This window comes from Rhinopithecus roxellana, chromosome 3 (genome assembly GCF_007565055.1).
Source record: "Rhinopithecus roxellana isolate Shanxi Qingling chromosome 3, ASM756505v1, whole genome shotgun sequence".
NCBI classification, from domain to species: domain Eukaryota; kingdom Metazoa; phylum Chordata; class Mammalia; order Primates; family Cercopithecidae; genus Rhinopithecus; species Rhinopithecus roxellana.
In genome coordinates this window covers 124,583,865-124,609,872 of record NC_044551.1, presented here as the reverse complement: position 1 = coordinate 124,609,872, position 26,008 = coordinate 124,583,865, and the positions used below count along the sequence as shown (strand labels likewise).

The window sequence follows — 26,008 nt, the reverse complement described above, 5'->3', positions numbered from 1 at the left end:
CTTAATATATGTTTATTTAGTGCAGTGGTGCTCAACTGATGCAATTTTATCCCTCAGAGGACATTTAGTAACGTCTGGGCATATTTTTGGTTGTCACTTTGGGGCAGCTGGAGTAGTGTATTGCTATTAACGTCTAGTGGGTGGAGGACAGAGCTGCTGATCAATATCCTACAATGTACAGACCAGATACCCCCACCCTACCTTACTACTTCAAAAAAATTACCTGGCCCCAATTGTCAATAATATCCATACCCAAACACTAGTCTAAACAACAAACGGGGCCTCGCATGGTCTCTTAAAAGCTTGTAATCCCAGCACTTTGGGAGGCTGAGGAGGGCAGATCACTTGAGCTGAGGAGTTCAAGACCAGCCTGGGCAAACATCATGAGACCCTGTCTCTAAAAAATAAAAAAAATAAAAAAAAAAAAAAAAAACAATCAATGGTCTTGTGAGGACCATTAAGTTCATTAAGTTACTACTTTGTTTAAAAATATATCTGAGAATTTTTTGACACTCCTCATCCATAGGTGGAATCTAAGTCTCCTCCCCCTGAATCTAGGTGAGACTTTGTGATTACTTTGATGAATAGAGGCAGTTATATGTGATTTCTGAGCCAAGGTTATAAAAGCCCATCCATTCTGCCAGTTTCTTTTGGGATGGTTGCCTTTGGTGCCCTACTCACCATGCAAGAAGTCAACTTACTCCGAGGGCACCATGTGGAGAGGCTTGAGGATACCACAGGAAGAGAGCTTCCTCCCTCTGACAGTATGTGAGAGACTTTGCGTGAGGCTGCCCATTCAAGCCATTCTCAAAGCTCTGACCCAAGACACCATGAGAGATAATAAATGAGGTTGTGGTTTTATGTCACTAAACTTTGGGGTGACTGGTTACATGTCAAGGGATAACCAGAACAGTCTACAGATTCAGTTACTCACAGTCAAGTGCTCTGGCAAACAGAATGTCTTCCCTCTCCCTTAAAGGGTTCTGACCCATGGAAGTGTGGAAATCTTAACTAGAAGATTGCCATTCCTCAAGTGAAAATGGACTGTAATCAGCCTGTGGGGAATAAAATACAAAGGGCAGTTTGTCAAAGAGATTTTGAGAAGGAGACCCAATGGGTAGCTTAAAATGATGGACAGTATACTGGCTGGAGTGTTCTGTTCAGGTTGGAGTCCTGGGCTTTAGTCACTTCAAGGTTGGTTATCATAAGAATAAAGCAGGACGCTGAACTAGATAATATCTTGAAGTTCTTCTAGGTCAAAATTCTAGAATACCCTTCTCTAAAAATATTTTTTCAAAAGATAGGCATTTTAAAATCATAACTTGAAAAAATGCACCCTCAATAATAAAAAGAATGGAAATAAATATGGAGCATCACTTTACATCCATCAAACTTCAAGAAGTAAATGAAAATCTAATGTTGGTGAAACTGGCAAATTCCACATTACAGATGGCTACACTGTTCCATATGCAATAAGAGCTAAAAAGCACACACACTCTGTGACATGTAATGCCCCTTCTGGAAATGATCCAAAAGTAAAAAGAAAAGAAAAAACTTCTAGTACAATGATGTTTATAGCCACATTATTTACAGTGAGGGGCAAAATATCCCACAGGAAACAACCTAAATATCCAACAATGGGACAAAAGTTAACCATGGCATGGCAGGATGCATTAAAGTTATAAATATAAAACTCACATGGAAAAGTATATACAAAATATATTACGTGAAAAAAGTGCAGTATTCATTGCATCTAAATAGTGAGTATATCTATGAAAAGATTATGTTCATATAATCACATGTAAATGTCAAAAGAAAGAAATATAAATATTTTTTCTGTTGAGTAGTATGTGTCATTTTTTCTCTAAAGATATTTAAATATTCAACTTTATGAAGAAAATTCAGAAAATAAAAATATTAATCAAGTTTAGTATTTCAATGGACACATTTACTTCACAGTTAAAGAAAAGGGAGTAATTAATACAAGCAAATATACAGATATATATTAAAAAGTCAGTTGAATTTATTGGCTAAAAATGTTTTCTACTATAAAATTACATTTTTAGAATACTAACCAATATTGAATACTGTTTTAATCCATTTTGAAAAAAAAATCTAATTTTCCATCAGTTAAAATGCCACATCAATAAATAGTGTGAGGGGAATTTGGAAAATTAAAAATCAATATTTTTTTAAAAGGTGACTCTAAAGCACTACTCTAGATTTTCTCCTTTGGCAATAAAATACTTTGTTGTTTTAACCAACTCTCCCACTGAAGATCACTGAAAAATTGGAAGAAATATAAAAAAAGATATTTAAGATGTCTTCTAAAGCATCAAATTGCTAAGAAAATGGGGTGAAGAAAGAAGTTCAGAGCAATGACTCAGTGAGACAGTTGGATCACTTTTTTTTTTCTTTTTTCTTTTTTTAGAAAGGGCCTTGTTCTGTCATCCAGGTTTGCTGCAGCCTTGACCTCTCAGGCTCAAATGATTAAATGATCCTCTTGCCTCAGCCTCCGGCGTAGCTGGGACTACAGGCATGCACCACGATTCCTGGTTAATTTTTAAAATTTTTCTTTTGTAGAAACAGAGTCTCACTATATTGACCAGTCTAGGTTCAAATTCCTGGCCTCAAACAATCCTCCTGCTTTGGCTTCCCAAAGTGCTGGGGAGTTGAATCACTTTTTGTCTTGCTAGAGGACAGTGAGGAAAGGGATTTGCCAATCCTAAAAAGGATCTGAAAAGTGAAATCCAAGACCTGTCAAAAGTGGGGTATATGATAATTCATCCCAGGTATACAGTTTGCGCTCAAAACTACTGCTCCTTACATGACATGTGAACCATAAGTAAAGCAATCCTTGAATGAATTGTCTGGGTAACTTATAAAAAATCAAGCCCTGAAATTGTATGAAACTGATAGGGAATTCTTGTACCTTCAGGGCACTGATTCAATTAGCAATAATCACACCTCAGATAAACCTCATTGGTCATCACACTGCGACTGCAAAGCTTCTAGGGTATTGTCTCAATAGAAGCAAATGAAAATGCTTTCTTGCTGGGTGTGATGGCTCATACCTGTAATTCTAGCACTTTGGGAGGCTGAGGTGGGTGGATCACTTGAGGTCAGGAGCTCAAGACCAGCCTGGCCAACATGGTGAAGCCCCATCTCTACTAAAACTACAAAAATTAGCTGGACGTGGTGGTGCACACCTGTATTCCCAGCTACTCAGGAATCTGAAGCAGGAGAATCGCTTGAATCTGGGAGTCGGAGGTTGCAGTGAGCCAAGATGGCATCACTGCACTTCAGCCTGGGCAATAGAGTTGGACTTCATCAAGAAAAAAAAAAAGAAAAGAAAAGAAAAAAAGAAAATGCTTTCTGTAGAAAAATACACCCAAGCCTCAAACTATTTTGTCAAATAATTTTTTCTAATATAATGTCTAGCTAAGATAAGCAGGCACCAGAGGAAAGAAGGCAACATAAATGAGAACCAGCACTAACCTTACAAAAGTTGTGAAGGGGACAAGCTAAACTTAAACATTTTAGCAAAGAAATTTAGAAAAGAACCAAATAGAAACTCATAAACTGAGAAATATAATAAACAACATTAAGAACTCAATGAATGTCTTAACTCCAGAACACACACTATTGAAACAACAATTAGTGAATAGTAATATAGGATAAAAGAAACTAACCAGAATGAAGTATAGGCAGACATATGGAGGGAAAATACCATAGAGAGAGTAAGAAACATAAAAATTATAGAATAGTCACACTCTTGAACATGAATACAAAAATTCTAAACAAAATCCAGCAACCTATAAAAAGAACATGTTGAGCAACTTGGGTTCATACCACAAATACCAGGTTTTCATCATATTTTAATATCAATCAATGTACTTTTCCACATTAATAAAGAAGAAAAATTTATGTAATCACCAAAAGATGCAGAAAAATATTTATTAAAGTTAATACTCAATTGTCACTTTAAAAAATCTCTTAGCAATCTAGTGATGAAGGAGAACTGTGTGATAAAAATACTATACTATTTACTGTACAGTAGTGAAAACAAAAGAACTACATCTATGTGTAACATATAGATTAATCTCACAAATGTAATGTTAAAAAAAGTCAAAAACAAAATAATATGTATTGTATAATTGTGTGTGTGTATATTTAAAATCTAGCAAAATTAAGCCCTTGAGTGTAGATGGATATTTAACTAGTAGGAGTACAAATGAAAGCAAGGAAATTATTGCCAAAAAAATAAAGCTAGAGAAATGGATTTGTGATTGGAAAAGAACATGTAGAGGACATCTGGGATCCTGGAAATCTTTTATTTATTTATTTATTTTTATCTGAGTTGTGGTTACACAACAGTTTAAAAAATAATGTGTTAAGCTATGCTGGGAGACCTGCTTCCATGGAGATCTCACACACCTACATATCTGCTGAGTATGCCTCAGATGCAAGACCCTGATGACTCTTTACCATAGCATTTCTCAGGTGTGTCTTTGCAGTGCACAGCTTTGAAGAATGAGGTAACATCTCCCTGTGGGACAAAGAACAGGCTTTCTGACTTGCTACAAAACAGCAGATTCACCAAGCTCAGTGATCCTTTTCTGTAATGCAACCTACTGCATGTTTAGGCATCTATCTGGGCCCTTTGTGTTGCCCCTCTGTGTCTTGGTGGGCAAAGGGTATCAATACAAATATGCTGATCAAGTTGCTTGCTGTGCAATGAGTAATAAAGACCTTTGTCTCTGACCCAGAAGTTTCATGTCTTGTGTCAGTGTCTGTGAAATAGTAACAAACAAAATTACTAATTCTAAGTAGAGTAAAATGAAACTCAAGCCCTAAAAAGCTGTACATTTACCTTTTATGCATTTGTCTCCGTGTATGTTACATTTCACAATAAATAAAGGTTTTAAAATTTACTGTATTTGAATTTTGATATTTTTTCTTTCTTTTTTAATACATCATTTTCTGAGTACTTACTATAAGCTAGGCTCCTGAAATACAATGATAAGTAGGAAAGAAGGTAATCTCAAAGAATGTATTCAATGGGAGGGAGAGTCAAGCTGAAGATAAATTATGGTGTTGCTTTATGAGAACAGAAAAGGAGAACAGAAAAGGGTTTGGGGAAAAAAATGATATCTGTACTGTCCTAGTACTTTCATTAATCTTATTGCTTGTCAACAGAGCTATCCTAGTTAGACATGTCATGAAAAAGGAAAAACATTTAAAAGCAAACAAATTCTGTCAAAGAAGTGAAAACAAATTTATCAACTAAAGGAATATTTTAGCAAATTCAGATATACTTACAAATAGAATTATTTTTGCATATACTAATTGGAAAGAAGTAGAAATTTCTTGGCTTGGCCTTCATTCAGAAAGTGTGTCTTTAATCCCGTTACGGTAGCTGTCATACATGGTTCATAGATTCTTCACTCATTGAATAAAATGGTGCCAAGAACCCTTGATACAAGTGAAGATGATATGGGCCTGTCTTCTCAACTTGCAGTCTGTAGGAGCTATAGCCGAGTTCTGATGGGTTATTGAAATAGAATGTAACATTGTTGTGGAAGGGTCCAAGTGAGGAGTGATATCTAAATTGGATGAGAAGATTGGTAGGGTTCCTAGGGTACATGAACCTCATTGAAATTAAGATTTGAATCATGCATAGAATAGAGGTTGGGGCTAAAGAAAGAGAGGACATGAACAAAAGCAGGAGCTCATGAGACTTTGCCTTTTTTTTTTTTCCTTTTTTTTTTTCTTTTTTTAAGACAGTCTGGCTCTGTCACCGGGGCTGAAGTACAGTGATACCAATCTTGGCTCACTGCAACCTCTGCCTCCCAGGTTCAAGCAATTCTCCTGCCTCAGCCTCTCAAGTAGCTGGGATTACAGGAACCCACCACCATGCCTGGCTAATTTTTTGGTATTTTTAGTAGAGACGGGGTTTCAACGTGTTGGCCAGGCTGGTCTAGAACTCCTGACCTCAGCCTCCCAGGCTGAGGTGAGCTGCTCGCCTCAGCCTCCCAAAGTACTGGGATTACAGGCATGAGCCATTGCATTCAGTCTGGGACTTCACTTTTAAAAATATCTAAGGTGATAGATCACTTGAACCATAGCAAAAAAAAAAAAAAAAAAAAAAATAGTAAAATGACACTAATATATTAAAGGCTGATTATTTGAGTAGCAAAAATTAAACACTGTGTAATAAAAAGGCTTTCTTAATTACCATGGCTACTTACACAAATTTTTAATCATTTTTCAATGTGGCATTAGATTTTCTCCTTAGGGCTATTTATTACATTTTTATACTGAAAAGATAACAAAGATCACATAACAGTGCTCCAATTTCCAAGGCTAGGTTTTTCCTTCCCCTTCTCCATCCAGAGAACAATGTTAATAAATACATAGAAAACTAAGCTAACTATTTTGAAATATCTATTTTTATGCATCAGCATTCAGAATATGGTTTAGAAGAGGTTATAAAATCCAGGATGGTTTGGGGTCTCTATTCTACCAAGCACCCAAGAAGCTGTTGGCTAAAGGACCTGAAGGCAACTGGTAAACAATTTGGAATAGAGTTGTCTGACTGAATTGACCCGAGGCCAGCTTGTGTTCAGTCTGCATTTCTACATGGTATCCATGGAAATGAGATCAGGCCTGCACAAAGACAAACAAAGGCCACCTTCAAATGAATCCGGGAGAATGACAACTGCCAGTGTTCAAGGCATCCATCGGCGTGACAGCTTTGCTCATGCCTTTCAAAACACAATGAAGTAATCTCTTACACTGACAATACAGTGATTCTTTTATTTCCATTGCTCTATTTTATTTCCATTTTTTTGAACACTTTTATTTCCATTGCTCTGTTTAAACATTAACTTCATTTTTATACAGAAAGCCTTTCAGTGGTCAGGGGTTATATACGGCTTCTGTAGCAAAAACTGTCTCTAGACTCTTTAAACTAATACATGGAAGAATTGCAGTCACCTTTTCAGAACAAGACAATAATGCAGGCATCTTTGCCGACAGAATTGCAAAGTTTCTGTTACCTATTTGGGCAACAGAACAGACAAGTCTCTCAAAGGAAGTAAAATATATTTGAAAATCATTAACTGTCCCAACAGTCTATGGAGCTGAAAACATTAGCCAAATATGCAGTTCAAGTTTATACTGGTTCTAAAATGTAAATTACGTGTTCAAGAGTTGGCAGGCATAGACTGGAAAAAAAACTTGAATATAAGCACTTTAATTATGACTAACAAAATTAAGAATAGACATCAACTTCTGTTCTAATTTATGATTCAATGAAAATGTTTTAAAATGCTTTGAAAACAACACTAAGTTACAGGGCAAAAAGCTTTCACATTTTACTAGCAAAATCTTTCAGAGCCAACACTATTTCTCTGTAATATATGAGACTGTTATTTCTAATAGGATTATTTTGGGGATCTTTATTAAACTAGATAGAAAAAAGGAATTGAAAGATTAACTGGAGAAACATAAATCTATATTTCTAAAAGAACTTGTTTGGTTTTTAGGAAATCTGATTAAAGCACTGATATTAATTCTGCCACTGGAATTGGAGTGTTATATATTGCATGCCCTAAAAGCAGCTTATTAATCATAACTACAGCAGTGTGAAAAGTATGTTTGAAACCAAAATGTATAAATGGGCTCATCAATCTAAGCAGCTACCCTGGAGGATGAGAGGTACCTTTTTCCATACCTCTGCTTTCTTTCCCTCTTTGCATACCTGGATCAACTTCACCTTTCTCTGATTAATTAATATCCTCTCTATTTCATAGCCCAGAGTCTGCTTTGCCTACCTTCCCATGATCACCTGTAGCTTCTAAGCAGGGGCTCTTTTCTGCCAGAGCTGTTACTGGTGCTGGACACCTAACTTTCTTCCTCTCCTTTCTCTCTGGTAATATGTTTTGTATAGTCATCGACGTTCCTCCCCTTTCCTCAGTTTCTCTTGTGCAATGAATCTCTGCCACATACATATACCTCAATGCAATTTTAAAACATTGCAAGTGTACCATGCAGCACCATAAGTAACAGAATTAAAAAATCTTCTTATAATAATTTTTATGCAAGCCTTGCCCACGTTTGTTTAAAGGCAGCTGCTCCCATTTTACCTCTCTTGCTACTCTCTCCTCCCTTTTACTATCATACCAAACTTTGTCACACTCTCTACATTTCCTCATCTTCCATTTACTCCTCAGGCCACTCTGTTCTGATTTCTCTTTTTTCACTCCATGTAGACTGTCCTTCAAGACTGTCAACTTGCTTGAGTTCTATGAAGAAGTTGACCCTATTCACTACCTCTTCCTTCTCCAACTATTTGTGTGCTACCCCAGTTCTTGCAATTGTCTTTCTACTTCTCCAGCTGTTCCTACTCTCTCCCTTCACACCTCCTCTTCCTCATCTGACCCTCTAAAGCAGTTCCTTGAGCCATGGCCAAAGCTCTCTTCTAGTCTCTTTGCCTGACTCATCTTGCTAATGTCATGTCTTCAATTATTCTCTAGGTGCCAATGACTCTTAAATCCCTATCCCCATCTTACTTTCCTGCCTGTTCCTAACACCACTACATATAACTATTTGCTAATTAGACATATACATCCAGGTGTACATCCAGATGTCTCAAACTCAATCTGTTGACCTGAACTGATCTTTTTCCTCCAACTTGCATTCCTTCAGCATTGCTTATCTCAGCAAATGGCACATCAACTGACTTGTCCATATCAGAAACCTAAGTATCAGCCTTATCTTCTCCCTCTCTCTCCACCTCCATAGTAAATCAATCACCAAATCCTGTTCATTCTTCTTCTTCAATGCCTTTCCAATAAATCCTCCAGTCTCTTTCCCTACTGCCACTATCTGAGTTTTTACAACCATCATCTCACAACTGGCCTCTTAAACTAAAATTAAACCCAAACATATTCTTTCCTAAATGATCTTGGTGCCTTCCACCTGGCCTCCATCCAATCCGCTCTCCTCATCTGATCATGTCACTCCCCCTGCTCAAGGCCCTTCAAAACCTTTCTGTTGTCTTCAGGATAAAACCCCTGCTCTATATCATGATTTACAAGGCCCTTCAAGGTCTGGTGGCTGCAATTCAGCTTGCACTCTCTGGGAACAACTTGAATACCACATTGTGGGCATAACCACCTTCTGTTTTCATTGCGTCAATATCCTATTCAAGATCCTAAACACCTGCCCCAAGAACTAGGAGATGAGTCCTGTTGCTAGTTATGTTGCTTGCTTTTCTAGTATCACTTACATCCATTTTAAAAGGTAGAAACTGTACTCCAGGATCCCTGAGGTTCTTCATGGAAGATCTAAATTGTAATGATTCTTACCTGTTTCCATGAAGACATCTCAGGAGGCTCGACACTTCACTGTATCACAATGATATCTCTCCATCCTCTGAATTCAACATGTTCTCTCTACCACTCATTAATTGTGAACACATGACATCTATTATGCTATGGAAACTTATGTTACAGCCCTCTAAGTTATAGAAAATGATATAACCAAGTTTTAAATTATATGAAAATTTTAAAGACACCACGACATACTATAGTCTTAAATTCCAATAATTCAGAAGTGAAAAGACAACATCAAAGTCTATTTCTTTCCACAAGGCCAACTCCAATATACTGGCTTTATCCTTAAGCTAGCTGACATCACAGTTGCAAGATGGCTGTAGTTTTCTCAAAGTTCACATACAAACTTGACAATATTTTCTTTAACAAATATCTCTCTTAGGAATGAAAATTCCTTTCCCATAAGTCACCCAGCAGATCTCATTGGCCAACCTTGCATTACATGCCCATGACTAAATCAGACACAGCCCAGATGTCTGGGACCAGTCTAATCACCCTTCAGCGTCACCTCAATTTTTTAGCTATGCAGAAGAGGATGGTAACTCAATAAATGAACTTCTGCTAGAAAGGAAGGTGGCAAGGGGGCTGAAATTGGTTAAGTACGCTTCAGGGCTGAGACAATTTTCTTTCCCCATGTTTGGATTTGTTTCCAAATAAACTCCAACCTCTTTCGGCCATGTTTCAAGTTTTCTCTGATTCCACCTTGAGTCTAACAAACAGCCTTACATAAAGTAGATACCTTATAAGAATATGATCAAGCATTAGTTTTACGAAATTCACCATAGCCAGATCAATAAAGCCTCTATGGATTACCTGAAGGGGCATAGGAATCACTGTCATACACAGAGTCTATTGTCTCATGATTTGCAATGCCAGGATTCTCCCCTGTAGGGAGCCATTCTTCTGTATGTTCTGCTGGTAAATGATTGGTCACTGTAACAACTGGAAAAAAGAACTCCACCCACCTTCCATTTCTTTCACTTGCCATTCAGAGCCGTGATGTTTCATGGTTTCTCTCCTTTTATGCTGTGCTAAATCTTTTAGTAATATCCCAAGCTGAGCAGGTTTGGTAGTCAAGACTTCTGGCTTTGGTGGTAGAATTTATATGATGCCTGGACACTTTTGGCCCCAAATATTTTCCCCATTCTTCCTGAAGTTCTTGACTTTATACACACTGACTGAACATGTGTCTTTATTTTGCTGAATGTCTAAAATTCTACCATGAGAAGCTCATCTCTTTACATTAACAAGCTTCTACATTTTAATATCTCCAGAGCTGTCAGCATGTGAAGATGGAGAGTAGTCATCATCCACTTTGGAAGGAATTAATTTAACTGACATAGCTCCTCACAGCCACTGACTCTTGGTGCTGAAATCTACCTGTCTTGGTGTTCATCCCACAAGGTGGTATGGGGTGGGTAACACTGCAATTTTAATTTTAGGAAAGTGGGGAGGCAGTGATTATATTTAAGCAATCACTTCCAAACCAGACTGAACATCAGAAATATATGAGCCATTGTAAATACTGAATCCTGAACCCCAGTCCATAAATTTAAGTCAAACAGTGGCTCAGGACCTAGTATTAAGAGAGCAAAGCTTAGCTGAGGTTGGGCAGGTATAGCTGCTAAGCCATAGGGGAGCAAAGTTACTTTATCAGAGGGTGGCCTAAGTCCATTAAGGGGCTGAGGATGAGACCAGAGAGGTGGTTTAGGGTGGGACCCAGCAAAGGTAGGTTACCTCAAGTTTCCTTTTTGTTGCAAAAGTAAAACTTTCTCTACTTTATAGTTTTTCTTGGTATTGTCTCTTCTAGCATTGGATAATGGTCAGTTGCGAAGAGATGAGTGAAAAGGGGTGAAAGCAACAATGCAATGAAGGCAAAGGGAGTATTTGGAAAATATTTTCACACTAAATATGGTATGATCAGGTGTAGTCATAACAAAGAATGGTGTATATAGATGGCTTTAGTGTGTGTACATGTATGGGTATGTGTGTGTGTTGTGTTTGTGAATGTACATTTGTGTTGAGGAAAAGGTACAGTAAAGAAAAGATTGGAGAGGCAGAATGTACCTTTTTATGACATTCCAAGAAATTTGCACTTTACCCTACCTGAGATGGGGAGCCACTAACATTTGAAACAAAGCAATAATTAGATACATATAAGTGTCTTAGAAAGATATCATTGGTGAAAATGGAGAGAATGGGTTGGAGAGATAAGAAAAGAAAATCCAGCTTAAAAGTTACATACAGACATAAGATGAGGGACTGACTGGGTGGCAGGAGTTGCATGGATGGGAGGAGAGCCAAGAGAATTTGGAGAGTGGCTGTGAGGTTGAAAACATGGGGACAAATTCCTGACTTTCATGTTTGTGTGATAATAATACTGCCATTAAACAATGGTAGCCAATGGAGGAGAAAATTTTGGAAGACGTGTATTAAATTCAGTTTCGTAAATGTTGAATCTGGCTTATTTACAGACTATCTAGATGGACAAATTTGGTGGCTGATGGAAATACTGATCTGGAACTCAGAAGGGGAGTCTGGCTGGAGATAGTGACTTGTGCAGGGAATAGGCCCAGAGACAATCTGTAGAATGAAGAGGAGGATTCAGGATGAAACTCCGCAAACACCGACAAGGAGAGAGCCTGTGAAGGAGATGAAGGGAGAGCAGCGAGGAAAGAAAGAGAAAAACAGGAAGGAAACAGAAGCCAGAAGTACAGGGTGTTTCAGGAGGAAATTAAATATCAAAAGTAATTTTTTTTTACAATGAGAAAAATTAGAATATTTACAGACTGATGGTAAGTTACATCAGGGAGAGAATTTGAAGATGTGCACACGGATGAGTGCTGGGGCAGGGTTTCAGGGGTAGTAAGAAAAGATGTGGTCTAGAACTTGGGTGGAAGGACTATCCTTGACCTGTGAACATATTGGAGAAAATACATGATGGCCTCATTTCAAAATTACATTTGCCTTCTCCTAAGGGCCTATATTTAGTTTATAGGTTATCTAGGCCTCTTATGTTCTCTCTTTTTCATCCTCAAACTGTGCATTTACCATTTTCATGATATTAAGCACTTAGAAATGAGCAATGAAAGGTGATAAATATGGGACTAAACTATGAGTAGTTTCTTCTTAAGTACCTGTGAAAAGGTTTCTGGAAAGCAAATTTGAATGTAAGTGTTAAAATAAGATTTGAAGGTGATATGTTTTTAAAGTGGTTTGCATGTATGCTACAGAGGATGCAAGACATCTAAACACATATGTTTTTTGTACATATTAACAGGTATATGAATGTATATTATGTATATACAATTGTTTATGCATTTATATTATGCATATATAATTGCATATTATATACTCAAGGAACAGGTTTTCTCTTAATTTAAGATCATCATAATAAAGCTCTGTTACAGATATAGCTTTTAAATTTGAATTTTGTATGTGATCATATTATGCAATTGTATATGCATATAATTTTATAATAGCTATATGTGTGTGTAGTGATAGTGAATGAGACATTTTATACAGATAGAGTAATGCCATACACAATTTTAGACTCTACTGAGCTAGAGATTTCAGTTATTCATGTTAGCCTGGAATACTCATGGTATCAGAAAACGATGCTGCTTCTGCAGGAGCCTCAAGTGATATCACAAATGAGAGAGCTTTCTTATGATGATCTTAAATTAAGAGAAAACCTGTTCCTTGAGTATACAAATGATTGGAGCAGGAGGAAGGAATAAATGGACAAAACTTTTGCAGATGTTATTTTAGATCATCTCTGCTTGCTTGCCCTGAGGTGTCCTTATTAACTCCAGGTTAAGTCTCTGTTCCTGACTTCATGCCTTGCAGTGCTACATTCCATTAAAGTGTTTCTCACTGCTCTTTACATAACAAGTCTCAACACTTCAAAGATAAGAAAATGACGTTATGTTTCCATAGCTTATTTTAATACTAGGTAATTATAGAGAGATGAAAAGCTTGGGTTTATATTTCTATTAGCTCTAGAAAGGTTGTATTCCAGAGACTCACTTTCAATGTCAAATACAACTTTACCTGAAACCGGTAGATTAGGGTTGGTGGCCCCTCAAAACAACTCAAGTGGTTCCCTGAGAAAGTATCTGAAGCACCCAAAACAGGTGAGACAGAAAACCTAAGATGCCCATTCTCTGCTGGGGCTGGGGACAGTGGTGCTATTTCTGTCTTATCTCTGACCTAGAGAAAATGCCACCAGGTTGGTGTGGACTAGGATTCATTCCTCCACAATCTAGAATAGCAAGTGGCTAAACATCAGTCTCAAAGGAGAACAGCTTAGGAAATATTTATCTTCTTTGTAAAAAAACACACATACACACACACACACACACACTTTAAAATCAGAGACATCTTTTTTTGTTTTGTTTTGATCGCTATTCAAACTACAATATACACGTGACTCCTTCTCCCTCCAAATAAACTAAAGTTCTTACATTTGAGCACACTCTAGCTCTGCCTAATGGTCAGGGAAAAAGTGCTCACGTATTCGCGATGGTCCCACAAAAGCTCCCCCCCGCCCCCAGCCTTATTTCCTCCTCTTAGTGTAAAAGAACTCAGGAGGTGGGCGGGCCCCAATGCCACAGCACTACAGTTAGAGCGGTTGATCCGGCTTATTCTCTCATTGCGGCATCTAGGATCCAGAAATGGAAAGAACTTTTGCTAGCCTAAGTTTACATTCGCCGAATAGGCAATGTTACAACAATAAGAGGAAGGCAGAAGGAAAGGAAGAATTTCCTTCTGCCAAGTATTTAAGTGGCGATTGATTTATTCCAAGTCCCTTCTGGGAAGAAAAACAGCGCTTCGTCCTCAAGTAAGAAATGGAGGCATTATTCACATCCTTGGGTTGAAAAATAAGCCTTTTGGGGCTCGGAGGCTTCTGCAAAATCAGCAAGCACTGCTCTGGGGAGCTGCAGGCCGCCATCAGCACTGGATTCCGGGTTCCCTCAGTCCCTGGCAGGCGTGGCACCTGTCTGAGTCAGGGGAAGTTGGGCTGCAGGACTCGCGGTGTTCAGGACACCCGCGGATCCCCACAATGTCCATGTTCGAGTGCGTGTGTGTGTGTGTGTGTGTGTGTGTGTACCTAAAACAAAACACTCACTGAGATGACTTTGGAGGGTGCTTAACAGACAAAGCGAGACATGCCTAATGGGGACGCAAGGCCTGGGAGAGCAGGAAGGGGAGTAAGAAGTATCTCTTTCTAAGCAGGTCCTGGTGGCTGGGAGCCCGAGTCCACGTGGAATCCGTGGGGACACACATGGAGTTTGCTCCCTAGTTCCGCCCAATCCCTCCCGCGAGCCCCAGGGAGCCGCGCGGGTCCCTCCTGCAGCAGATGCAGAGCGAAATCCCCGCTTACCTTGACTGAGCGCTAACACCAGCAGCAGCGGCAGTGGCGAGGGCCCTGTCCGTCCTGGCCGCATCCTGGGTCTGTCCGGGGAACCGTAGTTGCGCTGGGTTTGCAGAAGTTTACAGAGGATACCCTTGACCGAGGGATACGAGAACCTGCACACTCTAGAAGCTGTCCAGAGGGCTTCTCTCCCTTGCCCGGTGAGAGCAGGGAAAAGTTGCTGGGCAGCTCCTGGAGCGCCGAGGGCCCGCCCCGGCCCGCCCCTCATGATTCCGCAAACACCGGATCTGCCCTGGCCGCGCCCCGCCCCACCCCGGCCCTGAGGCTCCGCGGCCCCGCGGGCTGCACCTCAGCTGGTCCGCACCCGGGGCACCGCACCTTGGCTCCAGTACAGCGGCCCAGCCCCGACAGCCTGGAGGCGGTGGGGATGGGGATGGCGCCCTGGCAGGCTCTCCTGCCCTGGACGGACGGGTGAGCACATCCGACGGGGGAGCGCCCGCCCTGGCACCACCCCGTCCCTGCAGCCTGTCGCCAACCCGCAGGAGATGCCCCAGTCCCCGGGAGAACCTGGCCCCTCCGCAGCCCTTGGCAGCGCCCGGCTCCTGGCAGCGGGTGCCGAGGGCACCAGCCCTAAACCACAGTTCCTAGGGGCTGCGCGGTGCGTCGCTTTCTCTGTCTTTCCTAAGTGGGTGGAGAAAGGGACAAAAATAAGCACAGAATGACCAGGTTAGAAACTAACTCATCAGGAAAGAAGATCTGCTCACAAGTTATGATTATCCGAGGTGATATTTAAGCAATACCTGCCGCAAGAGCTGTGTGTGTGTGTGTGTGTGTGTGTGTGTGTGTGTGTGTGTGTGAGAGAGAGAGAGAGAGAAATCATTATTACTTCCTCTCCTCCAAGCCTCCGAGATAATAAAGAGCTGATTTAATGACTGAGTTTAGGAGATTAACTTCAAGACCAGAGAGAAGGCTGAGAGCCCATACATGCACTTGTGACACTCCCTGTCTAGATTACACCGTGACATGGACTGTGACCATTTTCTTCCATTATTTCAGTCTCACATCTGGAAAGAGAACATACTATATCCGAGATTTTTAGTTAAAAACCTAAGAAATAGGATATTAATTTTTCTTCTCTAAATCTTATGTTTTATCCAAAAGTTCGGCCACAAATTTCCAGCACATTGCTGAAACCAGAATTCTTCCAGTGACTACTTTTGTGAAGGAACCAAGTGTTTTCATAAATCAAGCTTAAGGAGTTATGAGTCTAATAATCATCATTATTGTCACCATTCCAGATTTTCATGGAATGCTACTATGAGCAGAATGGGATGCCTGAGATACTGCCCCTAGGAAGCAAAGTGGCTCAAGGTGGGAAGGACTTAATAATTCATAAAAATCAAAGCTCTACTGTTTACTATACATAGGGCTGAAGTGTCACATTGTTAAAGTATTAAATTGGTATGCATCAGATGTTGCTGCAGACGGGTTATGACTAACACCCTTTGAACCCAAATTATATAGACCCAGGCTCTTTCCTGTTTTCTTATCAGTCACTTACTGGCTCTACTTACTCACCTTGGCAAACACCTGAAGGCTTTTTTTTCTGCACTGTCTGTGGGATTCACCTGCTTACTAAAACTCCAGCTATCACCTGAGAGCTCTTAGGTGACCGCTTACTAACCTATGACACAATTTTAACGTTCCTTACAGACTTTTTGAAGGAAGTCAGCCAGGTTTCAGGGAGATGAATATCTGTCTGTTTCCTTCTGACTCACTGAAATGTGAGTAAGTGTTTGGAACAGACCTGTGTTTGGGAGTCAGGACAGTTCCTTTAATGTGAGACAGGAATTTGTGCTTTATCTCTGGGGGTGGGGGGAATTAACATGCATCCTTCTTGGGTTTTGTTCTCAGAACTGGACCAATTACCATTACACTGGCATGAAGTGCAGAATAAGTCAGGAGCTATGATTTTCCAGAGCCAGGTAAAACTTTTAAGAAACAAAGAACAAACTCCTGTCTCACATTAATTTTAAGAGGATAAAGTGTTCCTGAGACAAAGTAGTTTGAGAACCTCTTCTGGGGTGCTCTCCTGCCTAGGTGCAGTTGTGAGGGACACCACACTCAGAGCAGGAAATATGGAAGGTTAAGCTGGGGTTTCTCAAACTCTTTGGTCTCAAGAATCCTTTACTCAATAAGTCCTTTAACAAAAAGTCTATTATGTGTGAACATAAATCATGTATATTTTATGAAAAATAGCTATATTTCTGCAAATGAAAGAATCCAGGAGAAGAGTGGCATTGTTTTACATTTTTACTAATACTTTAAATATCTGGCTTAGAAACAGACATTTGGATTCTCAGATCTGCTTCTGCATCCAATCTGTTGTGGCATGTAGTTTTGGTGAAATTATATTGCTTAATCTGGTGTTACACAGATAAGGTCTTAGAAAAACAGGAGATAATTCTGGATAATCCCCTGCTACTACACGAAAACTCAACAAGTGGTAGTTTCTTAAAATTGAAAAGTGGAATCGGAAACCATATCAATGGTTTTTCCTATTCCGTGGCATTAAAATTCATTGATCTGCTGGCCTCTTCCTGTCCCTCTCCCTTTCTCTTCCTGTGAGTGCCCAGTGATGAAGAATACAATGACCACCAGTCCCCATCCTTGTTCTTGCACCATCAGGGCAAATGTCAACACAGTGAAAAAGGCAATAATGTCTCAGTATTGTTATGAAAATAGTTTTAACTTCACTGGCCTCTTGAAAGGATCTTGAGAGACCCAGAGACTCGACTCTGAAAAGCACTCAGGGGTGAAATGAGGCCTTTCCCTTTTTTTCTTTTCCTAAGAAAATAATTTTGTTGGCAAAGATGGCTCAGGTAAGTTTCCCCAGTGTTTCCTTCTGATCTGTTGTATTGTCATGCCCTGTTCTCCTTTGCTTATCTCGTTTTCATATAGACAATCACCCAAACCAGAAACCTCTGCTTTCTTCCCCAGGTGCACCACCAGCCCCGCTGCTAACATCCCATACCAATTCTATCTTTACACCCTCCTAGGGTTTTCTGTGCCATTTCCTATTTTCTGTTCCACTGCTGATCTCTTTGGTTCAAACCCTTTTGATCTTTCACCATGATGACAGACTCCCAGATAACCTCTTTGTGCTTCCTCCTCTCCTGTTGCAGTTCGTCTTTTATACCTGTTGTCACAGTTATCCAAAAATGCAAGATTGATCAGCTGAAAATCATTAGATGTCTTCAGGACATTCAAAGTACCCTGGTGTTTAAGGTCACGATTTGGCCCCAACCCACCTCTGCGGCTCCATAGCTGTCTTTCCCTCTTGCACACTATGTTTAGACCAAATTCCCCAATTCACTTGCCTGCTTTTCCCATTCTTCATGTCAATACCTTATTTTTCTACTTAGAATAGCTTTCTTTTTTTCTTCCATTGTTTCAAATTGTACTTCAAGGCTTCAGTCAAATTTTATGTAATTAGCCCAGCCTTTCCTATCTTCTTCACTGAGAACTCATCGTTCTTCTTTCTTGGCTCTGGTTTCCTCTAGTTTTTTGTTTTGTTTCTTCCCCCAAATAAACTTTCTTTTGTATGCATTACAGAGTAACTTAAATTGAGTTACATGTGTATACTCTACCTTCTCATTTAAATGCAGCGTCTCTGAAATCTTATACATTTGTGTTATAAGAGTCTACTCCTATACCTGGTAAATAAGTTTCTAATAAATATTAATAGTTATTATAATACATTGAAATGAATTTCCTAACAATTCCACATTCTTCTCCCTAGACCTGAAAAGGATTATAAATATGAACTTTTAGGTAAGTCCTAGTAAATTTTAAGTGAAGTAACCAGTGACTTCTCAAATGTTACTCAATGACTCCATGGCATGAGTGAGTAAAGCTTAGAATCCATTGAGCTTGACTCACACACAAGTCTCTAAGCACTGGCTGGGGTACATAATGGCCAAAATAAAAGAGACACTCGTAACTTAAATACAAACAAAACAAATAAAATAATTCTAGGTTTCCTAGCTTCCTGGACCCGTCAATGCACCGATGAATCGTATTCTTATTTCAATTCTAACACTACTACGGTTGACTGGTCTTACTTGTTTTCATGCGTGTGGCAGACATGCAAAGCTATTTGCCAGCTCTGTTAATAGGGCTTTCTCAGAGTCTTCCACGATTCTCTTCTAGAAGACACTGAGTCACATAATCCTGCCTCCTTGTCACTAAGCCAAATACCTGACCAAGCTTGATCAATCAAATTCTTTCTCCTAGGGATTTATATTCATGGTACAGAGATTCTAGAATCTTTGCTGATCACATGAAATGGAAATTTGTGTTCACTTTGTACAGTCATTTTCCCTTTCTTTCTTCTTTCTTTCTTTCTTTCTCTTTCTTTTTGTTTTTGAGATGGGGCCTTGTGCTGCCTAGGCTAAAGTGCAGTGGTGTGATCATACTTCATTTCAGCCTCAAAACTCCTGAGCTCAAGTGATCTTGCTACCTCAGACACCCGAGTAGCTGGGACTACAGGCATGCACCACCACACCTGGCTAATTTTTTAATTTTTCTTTTTATAGAGATGGGGTCTCACTGTGTTGCCAAGGCTGGTCTGGAACTCTTGGCCTCAAGCGATCCTCCTGCCCCATCCTCCCAAAGTGTTGGAATTATACCCAGCCCACTCATTTTCTTCAATTAGTGTAGAAAAAGCCAATCTGCACTGTTTATCAAATACAGAGACAGATATGAGAGACCGAGAAACTGAGGTGTGCATGCATGAGACAGACAGAGAAAGAGACAGACAGAGAGAGAGATTGTTCTAGTTCTTTAATTTTGTTTGAAGTTGTGTGAGATCTGGCTGTTCTTCTTAGGTTTACTTCCATGAAATATCTGTGCATCATTCTATTACTTTTAATGGCAAAAACTACAATTATTTTTGGACCAACCTAATAATAGTTTCTCTTTTTCTCTGAAGCTAATTTGAGCAGGTTTCTAGTCCTTGTACTAGACTACCTTTAAGACATATCTGTCTCTCTTCTGGAAAATCTTAAGGACTTCCAAGTTAACATGTCTCATTAACTTCTTTCACTCACAGTTCCTAAAATAGGGCCTGACATAGAGTTGATGTTCAATGAATGTTTGTTCCCCAAATGAATAAACATACTTCTTCAACTAGTGACTAATGTCTTGATTTGTTAAGATGAACCCAAAAAAAGAAGAAGAATTTTATCTCCATGGAAAAGCTCAACGAGGGGGAAACATTGTTCATCCATACTTTGGACTTTTTTTTTAAAGAAATGTGTCATATGAAGGATTAAGGCTGCTTATGGCTATCTGCTACTCTGCTCTGTCTGGAAAACTTGCATGTTCCAGTTAGAGAGCAGTTATTTTTCAGGAGGGAAAAATAAATAACATTTAAACTAGCCCACGTCAAAGAATAGTTAATTGCAAGGATATGAAGAAATTTCTGAGAACCCAAAGACAGGAATTATAGCCCTTGGGTACTTAAAGTGGAGACTGGGATGATAAGAACCTAATTACCTCTCTGCAGCTTTTAGGGCATGCATGACTTGTTGGCTTTGCTTCTCTGTGTGTACCTGGTCTATTCTCTTCTCTGTAGGCTGACTTCCTCCTTAATGACTCAACATTTTCATCGCCCCAGAACTTCAACTTGCCAGTGCCTTTAGTTTTCCATGGCTTGTCTCCGGTTAGGATTCTATAAGACCTAATTTTAACTCAGTAAAGAAAGGGTCTTTTTCAGTTTAATACACTATGTGACCACACCAGATGATTTTTCTTTTTTTAAAATTTCCTGCCAAGAACACAAACTTTTGTTCTTTAGGTAGTTATTATTCTTTTCTGAAGCCAAGACCTCTCCTTTTCAGCCATTTTGCAATTTAACTTTTAGTGCGTCTTGAATGACATTAACTCCTGTTTTGTTTGAAGTAATTTTGTTGGTACCATTTAGATTGGAGCCTGTCCTTTTAGATGGAAACACATTTCAAATGTGTAACATCAAAAAGTCAAACGGAGCCAATTTTACCATTAGCATCTATTTGACTGGCAGACTGGTGAACTTTGCTTGCCCATCAAAAGAATGGAATCAGTGAAGCTGGGAGAACCTAGAAAGATTTTGAACTTCAGTTTTGCCAGGAATCTCAGTTTTAATGACAATCTAAATATTTTCTGCTTTCACATTTCCTACCATGCCGTATGAGAAAGCAACAGCTAGTATTCCTGGCTCACAAATGGTGGCCTATTTCATGGTCTCCTGATATTTGTCTCTAGGTTCTTTCATAATTCTTCTCCAGACTTTCTATCTCTTTTTCTCACAGATTCTTGTTATTTCTAACATTATCCTTCACTTGGATTAAGTTGAGAATCTTACAATCTCTTCCGTTTTTTAATGTTCACTCACTTACCACATATTTATTTAGCATCTACAATGTGCAAAGTATTGAGCCACGCACCATGTTAAGAACCAGTCATGACTATCCTCAGTGGCTGTGCTCGATGGGCTTGAAATCTCATTACCAGATATTGTCTTCAGAGTCTTGTTCTAGCTGAAATCATATGCTTGGATATGAGCAGAAAATATGGAAGTTCCGTCTGGTTTATGCTATTCAGTGGAATGACAGAACGTTTAGGCACCTTTTTTAAAAATTATTATTATTATTATTATTTTGAGACAGAGTCTTACTCTGTTGCCCAAGCTGGAATGCAGTGGCATGATCTCAGCTCACTGCAACCTCCGCCTCCTGGGTTCAAGTGATTCTCCTGCCTCAGCCTCCTCCCAAGTAGCTGTGACTATAGGTACACACCACCACACCTGGCTAATTTTTGTATTTTTATTAGACAGGGGGTTTTTCCATGTTGGCCAGTCTGTTCTTGAACTCCTGACTTCAGATGATCTGCCTGCCTCAGCTTCCCAAAGTGCTGGGAATAGGCATGAGCCACCATGCCCAGCCTAGGCACATTTTCTTTAGATGCGTCAGGAACCTTTATAAAAGTACAGTTATATGGAAGGTGGCTTGTACCATCAAAAAACTCTGTATGTGTAGATAAATGAAGACATTCTAAGGCTTAAATTTTAGAGGAACTAATATTTTAAAAGCCCCTAAAACCATAAACTTTCACACAGTATATCATGGTGATGCAGTTTATTTTCTTCTTGTCATTGTGACTTATATACGTAGAGGCCCATTTCCTTTTTAGAGTTGTGGCTGATAAACCTAGAGGTAGTGACTTATACTCATTTGTAAACTGAAAATTTTCAGCCTCACCAGCGTCTCGGTACAAATGAGGTCCTATCCATGCAAATGCCCAGATGTCCTCCTCTCAGCGTTTCCGCTTGTATATATAGGGCCCAGCTATGGTCTGAATGTGTTTCCCCAAATTCATGTGTTGGAAACTTAATCCCCAATGTAACAGTGTTGGGAATTGGAGTCTTTGGGGAAGTGTTGAGATGAGGGCTCTACTCTCATGAATGGATTAAGGGCATGATAGAGGAAGCTTGAATCCATTTTGCCCTTGCATGTTTTGTCACATAAGGCTCCAGCAAGAAGGTCCTCACCAATTGTTGTTGACTAGATCTTGAACTTCCCAGCCTCCCGAATGGTGAGAGAGTACATTTCTGTTCTTTATAAATTCCCAGTGTGTGGTATTTTGTTGTAGCAACACAAATGGACTAAGTTCCTCAATCCCTGAGTTATTTCTCGCTGTGCTTAGAGATCAGTCCTGGCTGCTGTTGGCCTGTTATTTGGCGGCCCATGTACTTCTCCATCACAAAATCGGAGTAGATCCCTGTCCATTTCAACAACTTGTGATGACACTGGATGTTATTGTGCCAGGTCTGCTCGTGAGTCTGTCTGAAAATGAGGAGACTGCTGCTTTCCCTCAGACTAACATTTTCTTAGAGGGATTCCAGAGAAGTCTTTTGTATGCCCCAACATGTTACACATCCTTATTTACCTGTAGTCAATTCCCCACGCCCCACTGGCAGGGTACCTATGTGCATCCAGAATAGCTGGGTCACCAGCATTAAAATGAGAGGAACTACTGTAGACTCAGAAACACTACCTCCTCCTGACCTTTGGCTCTGTGTCTGAATCTGGCTCAGAATTTTCCCTCCACATTTCCCTGCAATTTGGCTTCTGTTCTTTTCCATTCTCTGCCTTCTCCAACTACCTAATTCCACGTTACATATATCACTACATCTCAGCTCCAGCCCTACCACAAAGCCCTGCTGCATGTGTATATTTTTCTTTTAAGAATAAGATTTTAATAGTGATTGTATATATTTTTATTTAACAGCTGCATTGAGGTATAATTAACAATTAACTGCATACCTTTAAATTGCACAATTTGAGATACAAAATCCCTGATCACGCTCTTCAAAACTACAGGAAGAATCATCACACATATGCAGTAGGTCTTTTATACAGCATATAGGAACTGAGTACATTTCTTCCTGAACAATGCAAGGCATGCAAATATGTTCATACCAGGCATGAGTCTTCCTAAAGGACCGTATTGTCTGATAGGAAATACAAAGTGAAAAAAAAATCCAACTATGACATAAACAAAATCCCTTTCAACCCACCACACATAAAAATATTACAGACAAGAAAACAAACTAATAGACATAATCGTAAAATACATCCATAGGATGGAATACTACTCAGTAATAAAAAGGAATGAACAATTGATACATGCAACAACATGAATGAATCACCATCACAAACGAATGCTAAATGAAAGAAGGCAGATACAAAAGGTGATGTACTTTATGAATCCATCCATATGACAATCTCAAAAAGCCAAAACTAAAGTGACAGAAATCAGATCAGTTGCAGAGGCTGGGAATGGGGAGAGGAAGTTGACAAAAGGGGCACAAGGAAACTTTTAGAAGTGACAGTAAGATTTTATATCTTGATTGTGGTGGTGGTTACACGACAGCATCAATTTTTCAAAACTCATTGAACTGTTGACTTGAAAAGGATAAACTTTGTTGTGTATAAATTATACCCCAATAATTATGGCTAGAGTTTGAAAGTGCAAACTAAAAAGAAAATATAAGTCTTTAGAAAAGGAGACAAGTAGGGCAAAAAGTCTGGTCTACAGCAATGCCGCCTGGGAAGGAGCTGTGGTGGAAGGGGACTTTAGGATGCAATTTAAAGAAACAAAATGCCAATATTAATGCCACAATGTCTAGAAAAGGAAAGAAGAGAGACTAATTCTTCATAGGTAATCACTTACTTAAAAGGCATTTTCCATCTATCTAAGCACATTTGGCTGCCTTGACTAGAAAGTGATAAAAGAGAACGGATGTTTCTTTTTATAATCAGTGAAAATAATATTTAAACATAAAAGCAAAATGCCTCACTGGAGAATTAAGTAGCCGCTAGGGTGTCTGAAGCAGTCTGTCTTCCTTAATTATTCCTATTAATCCAAAGAAGCCTCCCTGACAATACCATCAAATGAAATTCAATCATGTGCTGGAAAATCTGGTGTTCATTTTCGTTTTTGCCTTCAGCCAACTTTCAAACCCTGTACAGTAAGAAATGGTTCTTTCTTCATGCTAGGTAGGTCCTGTTTTCTTCCATTCAACATGTATTTATTGAGTTCCTGTTGTGACCAACTACTGCATGGAAAGCACAGTGAGGGAGAACCAGAAGTGCAATGCATCCTCTCCTCAGGAAGCTGATGGTCAGCTGTGGAGTGAGAGATACTCATGCAATAAAAGCCTCTGACTCTAGATTGGTGAGATAATTCACTGGGAGTCAACTTGCTCTCTGGATTGAGGAGCCTCATGAATGATGAACTTACCTTAATTAAGAAGATAGACAAAGCAATGACCTAGAATCTGAAAGAAGGGACTACTTTGATTACTGAAAAGTGCCTGGTCTGGCTTCTGTTGGTGAGCTAAAACAAAGAACAGAAAGAATTGGAAGAGGTTATTTCTAAGGGTCAGGAAGCAGGAGACTGCAGTTCACAGAGTGTCCATATATTCAAGGATATTTGTGACTGTTCATATGAGCCCAGTTTTACCTTCACATGGGCCTATAATAGATATTATATGGGTAAATGCAGATAAATAAAACAACATTTATGCTACAGGGACTGGGGCAGACTCTAATTGTCATTGAAATTCAGAAGAGAGAGAAGTCATAGACTACCCTGCTGTAGGACTTCCCTGCTGTAGGACTTCCCTGAGAAAGATAAGATCTGAGCTCTGGAGTTGACATTTAACTCAAATCAAGCACTATCCAAAGAATTGTCAGAAGAGAATTTTGTGCTAATAAAGCATCCTTTGATATCTCTTTGAGGAAATAGTGACATTCAGGTTCATTATCACACTTTGAGCTGATGATTTTCTGCAAATGGGTAGGTACTTATAATTTCCTTTTGAAAATTATTTTATTTTTGGTCAGCTTTGTGTCCACAAAACAAAATTTACTAACTTTTAGTGCAAATATAGAGAGTTTTAACTTGTATACAGTCATATAAGTATCATCACAATAACAACATGAAATTTTTCCATTACTTCAAAAAACTTCTCACATGGTTGTTTGCAGTCAATCCTGTCCTTGTGTCAGCTATGGGCAACTGCCTTTCTGCTTTCTATCACTATGGTTTTTCATGTTCTAGAATGTCATACAAATCATTCAATATGTGGTGTCTAATGTGGTCTTCAGCATAATGCTTTTGAGATTAAACTATGTTGTTGAATATCAGTAGTTCTTTCCTTTTTTATTGTGGAGTAGTATTCCATCACATGGCAATACCACAACTTACTTAATTACACTCTATTTTAAGCCATCCTAAATTGAATTTTCTGTTATATGAGGCCAAATAAATATTTATTTATCCTTTTATGATAATGGAAGATGATTTGTCTTAATGTTTTGTAATATTTGGGTATTATAGCTTTAATAGTATTTAAAACTTTGGAAAAATGTTAAAGGCACTTTTAGTGATGGAGTTCTTCAAAGCCTCAATTCCCCATCCTCTAAATGCCGTTTAAAAATGTTTCAGAGTCTGACTGGCAAGATGACCAAAAAGGAACAGCTGTAGTCTGCAGCTCCCAGCGAGATCAACGCCGAAGGTGGGTGATTTCTGCATTTCCAACTGAGGTACCCAGTTCATCTCATTGGGATTGGTTAGACAGTGGGTGCAGCCCGTGGAGGGTGAACCAAAGCAGGGTGTAGCA

The 26,008-nt window shown here is 39.3% G+C and overlaps 1 protein-coding gene across 1 annotated transcript in view; it reads right to left on the bottom strand.

Annotated features, from left to right (window-relative positions):
- The window catches only part of ITGA2 (integrin subunit alpha 2), a 115,496-nt gene extending 100,508 nt beyond the window's left edge, over positions 1-14,988 (bottom strand). The window contains exon 1 of the mRNA XM_030927582.1: positions 14,788-14,988. Coding sequence (XP_030783442.1) covers positions 14,788-14,851 — 64 coding nt within the window. The 5' untranslated portion in view covers positions 14,852-14,988. The remainder of the gene's footprint in view (positions 1-14,787) is intronic.
- Positions 14,989-26,008: the final 11,020 nt, after the last annotated feature.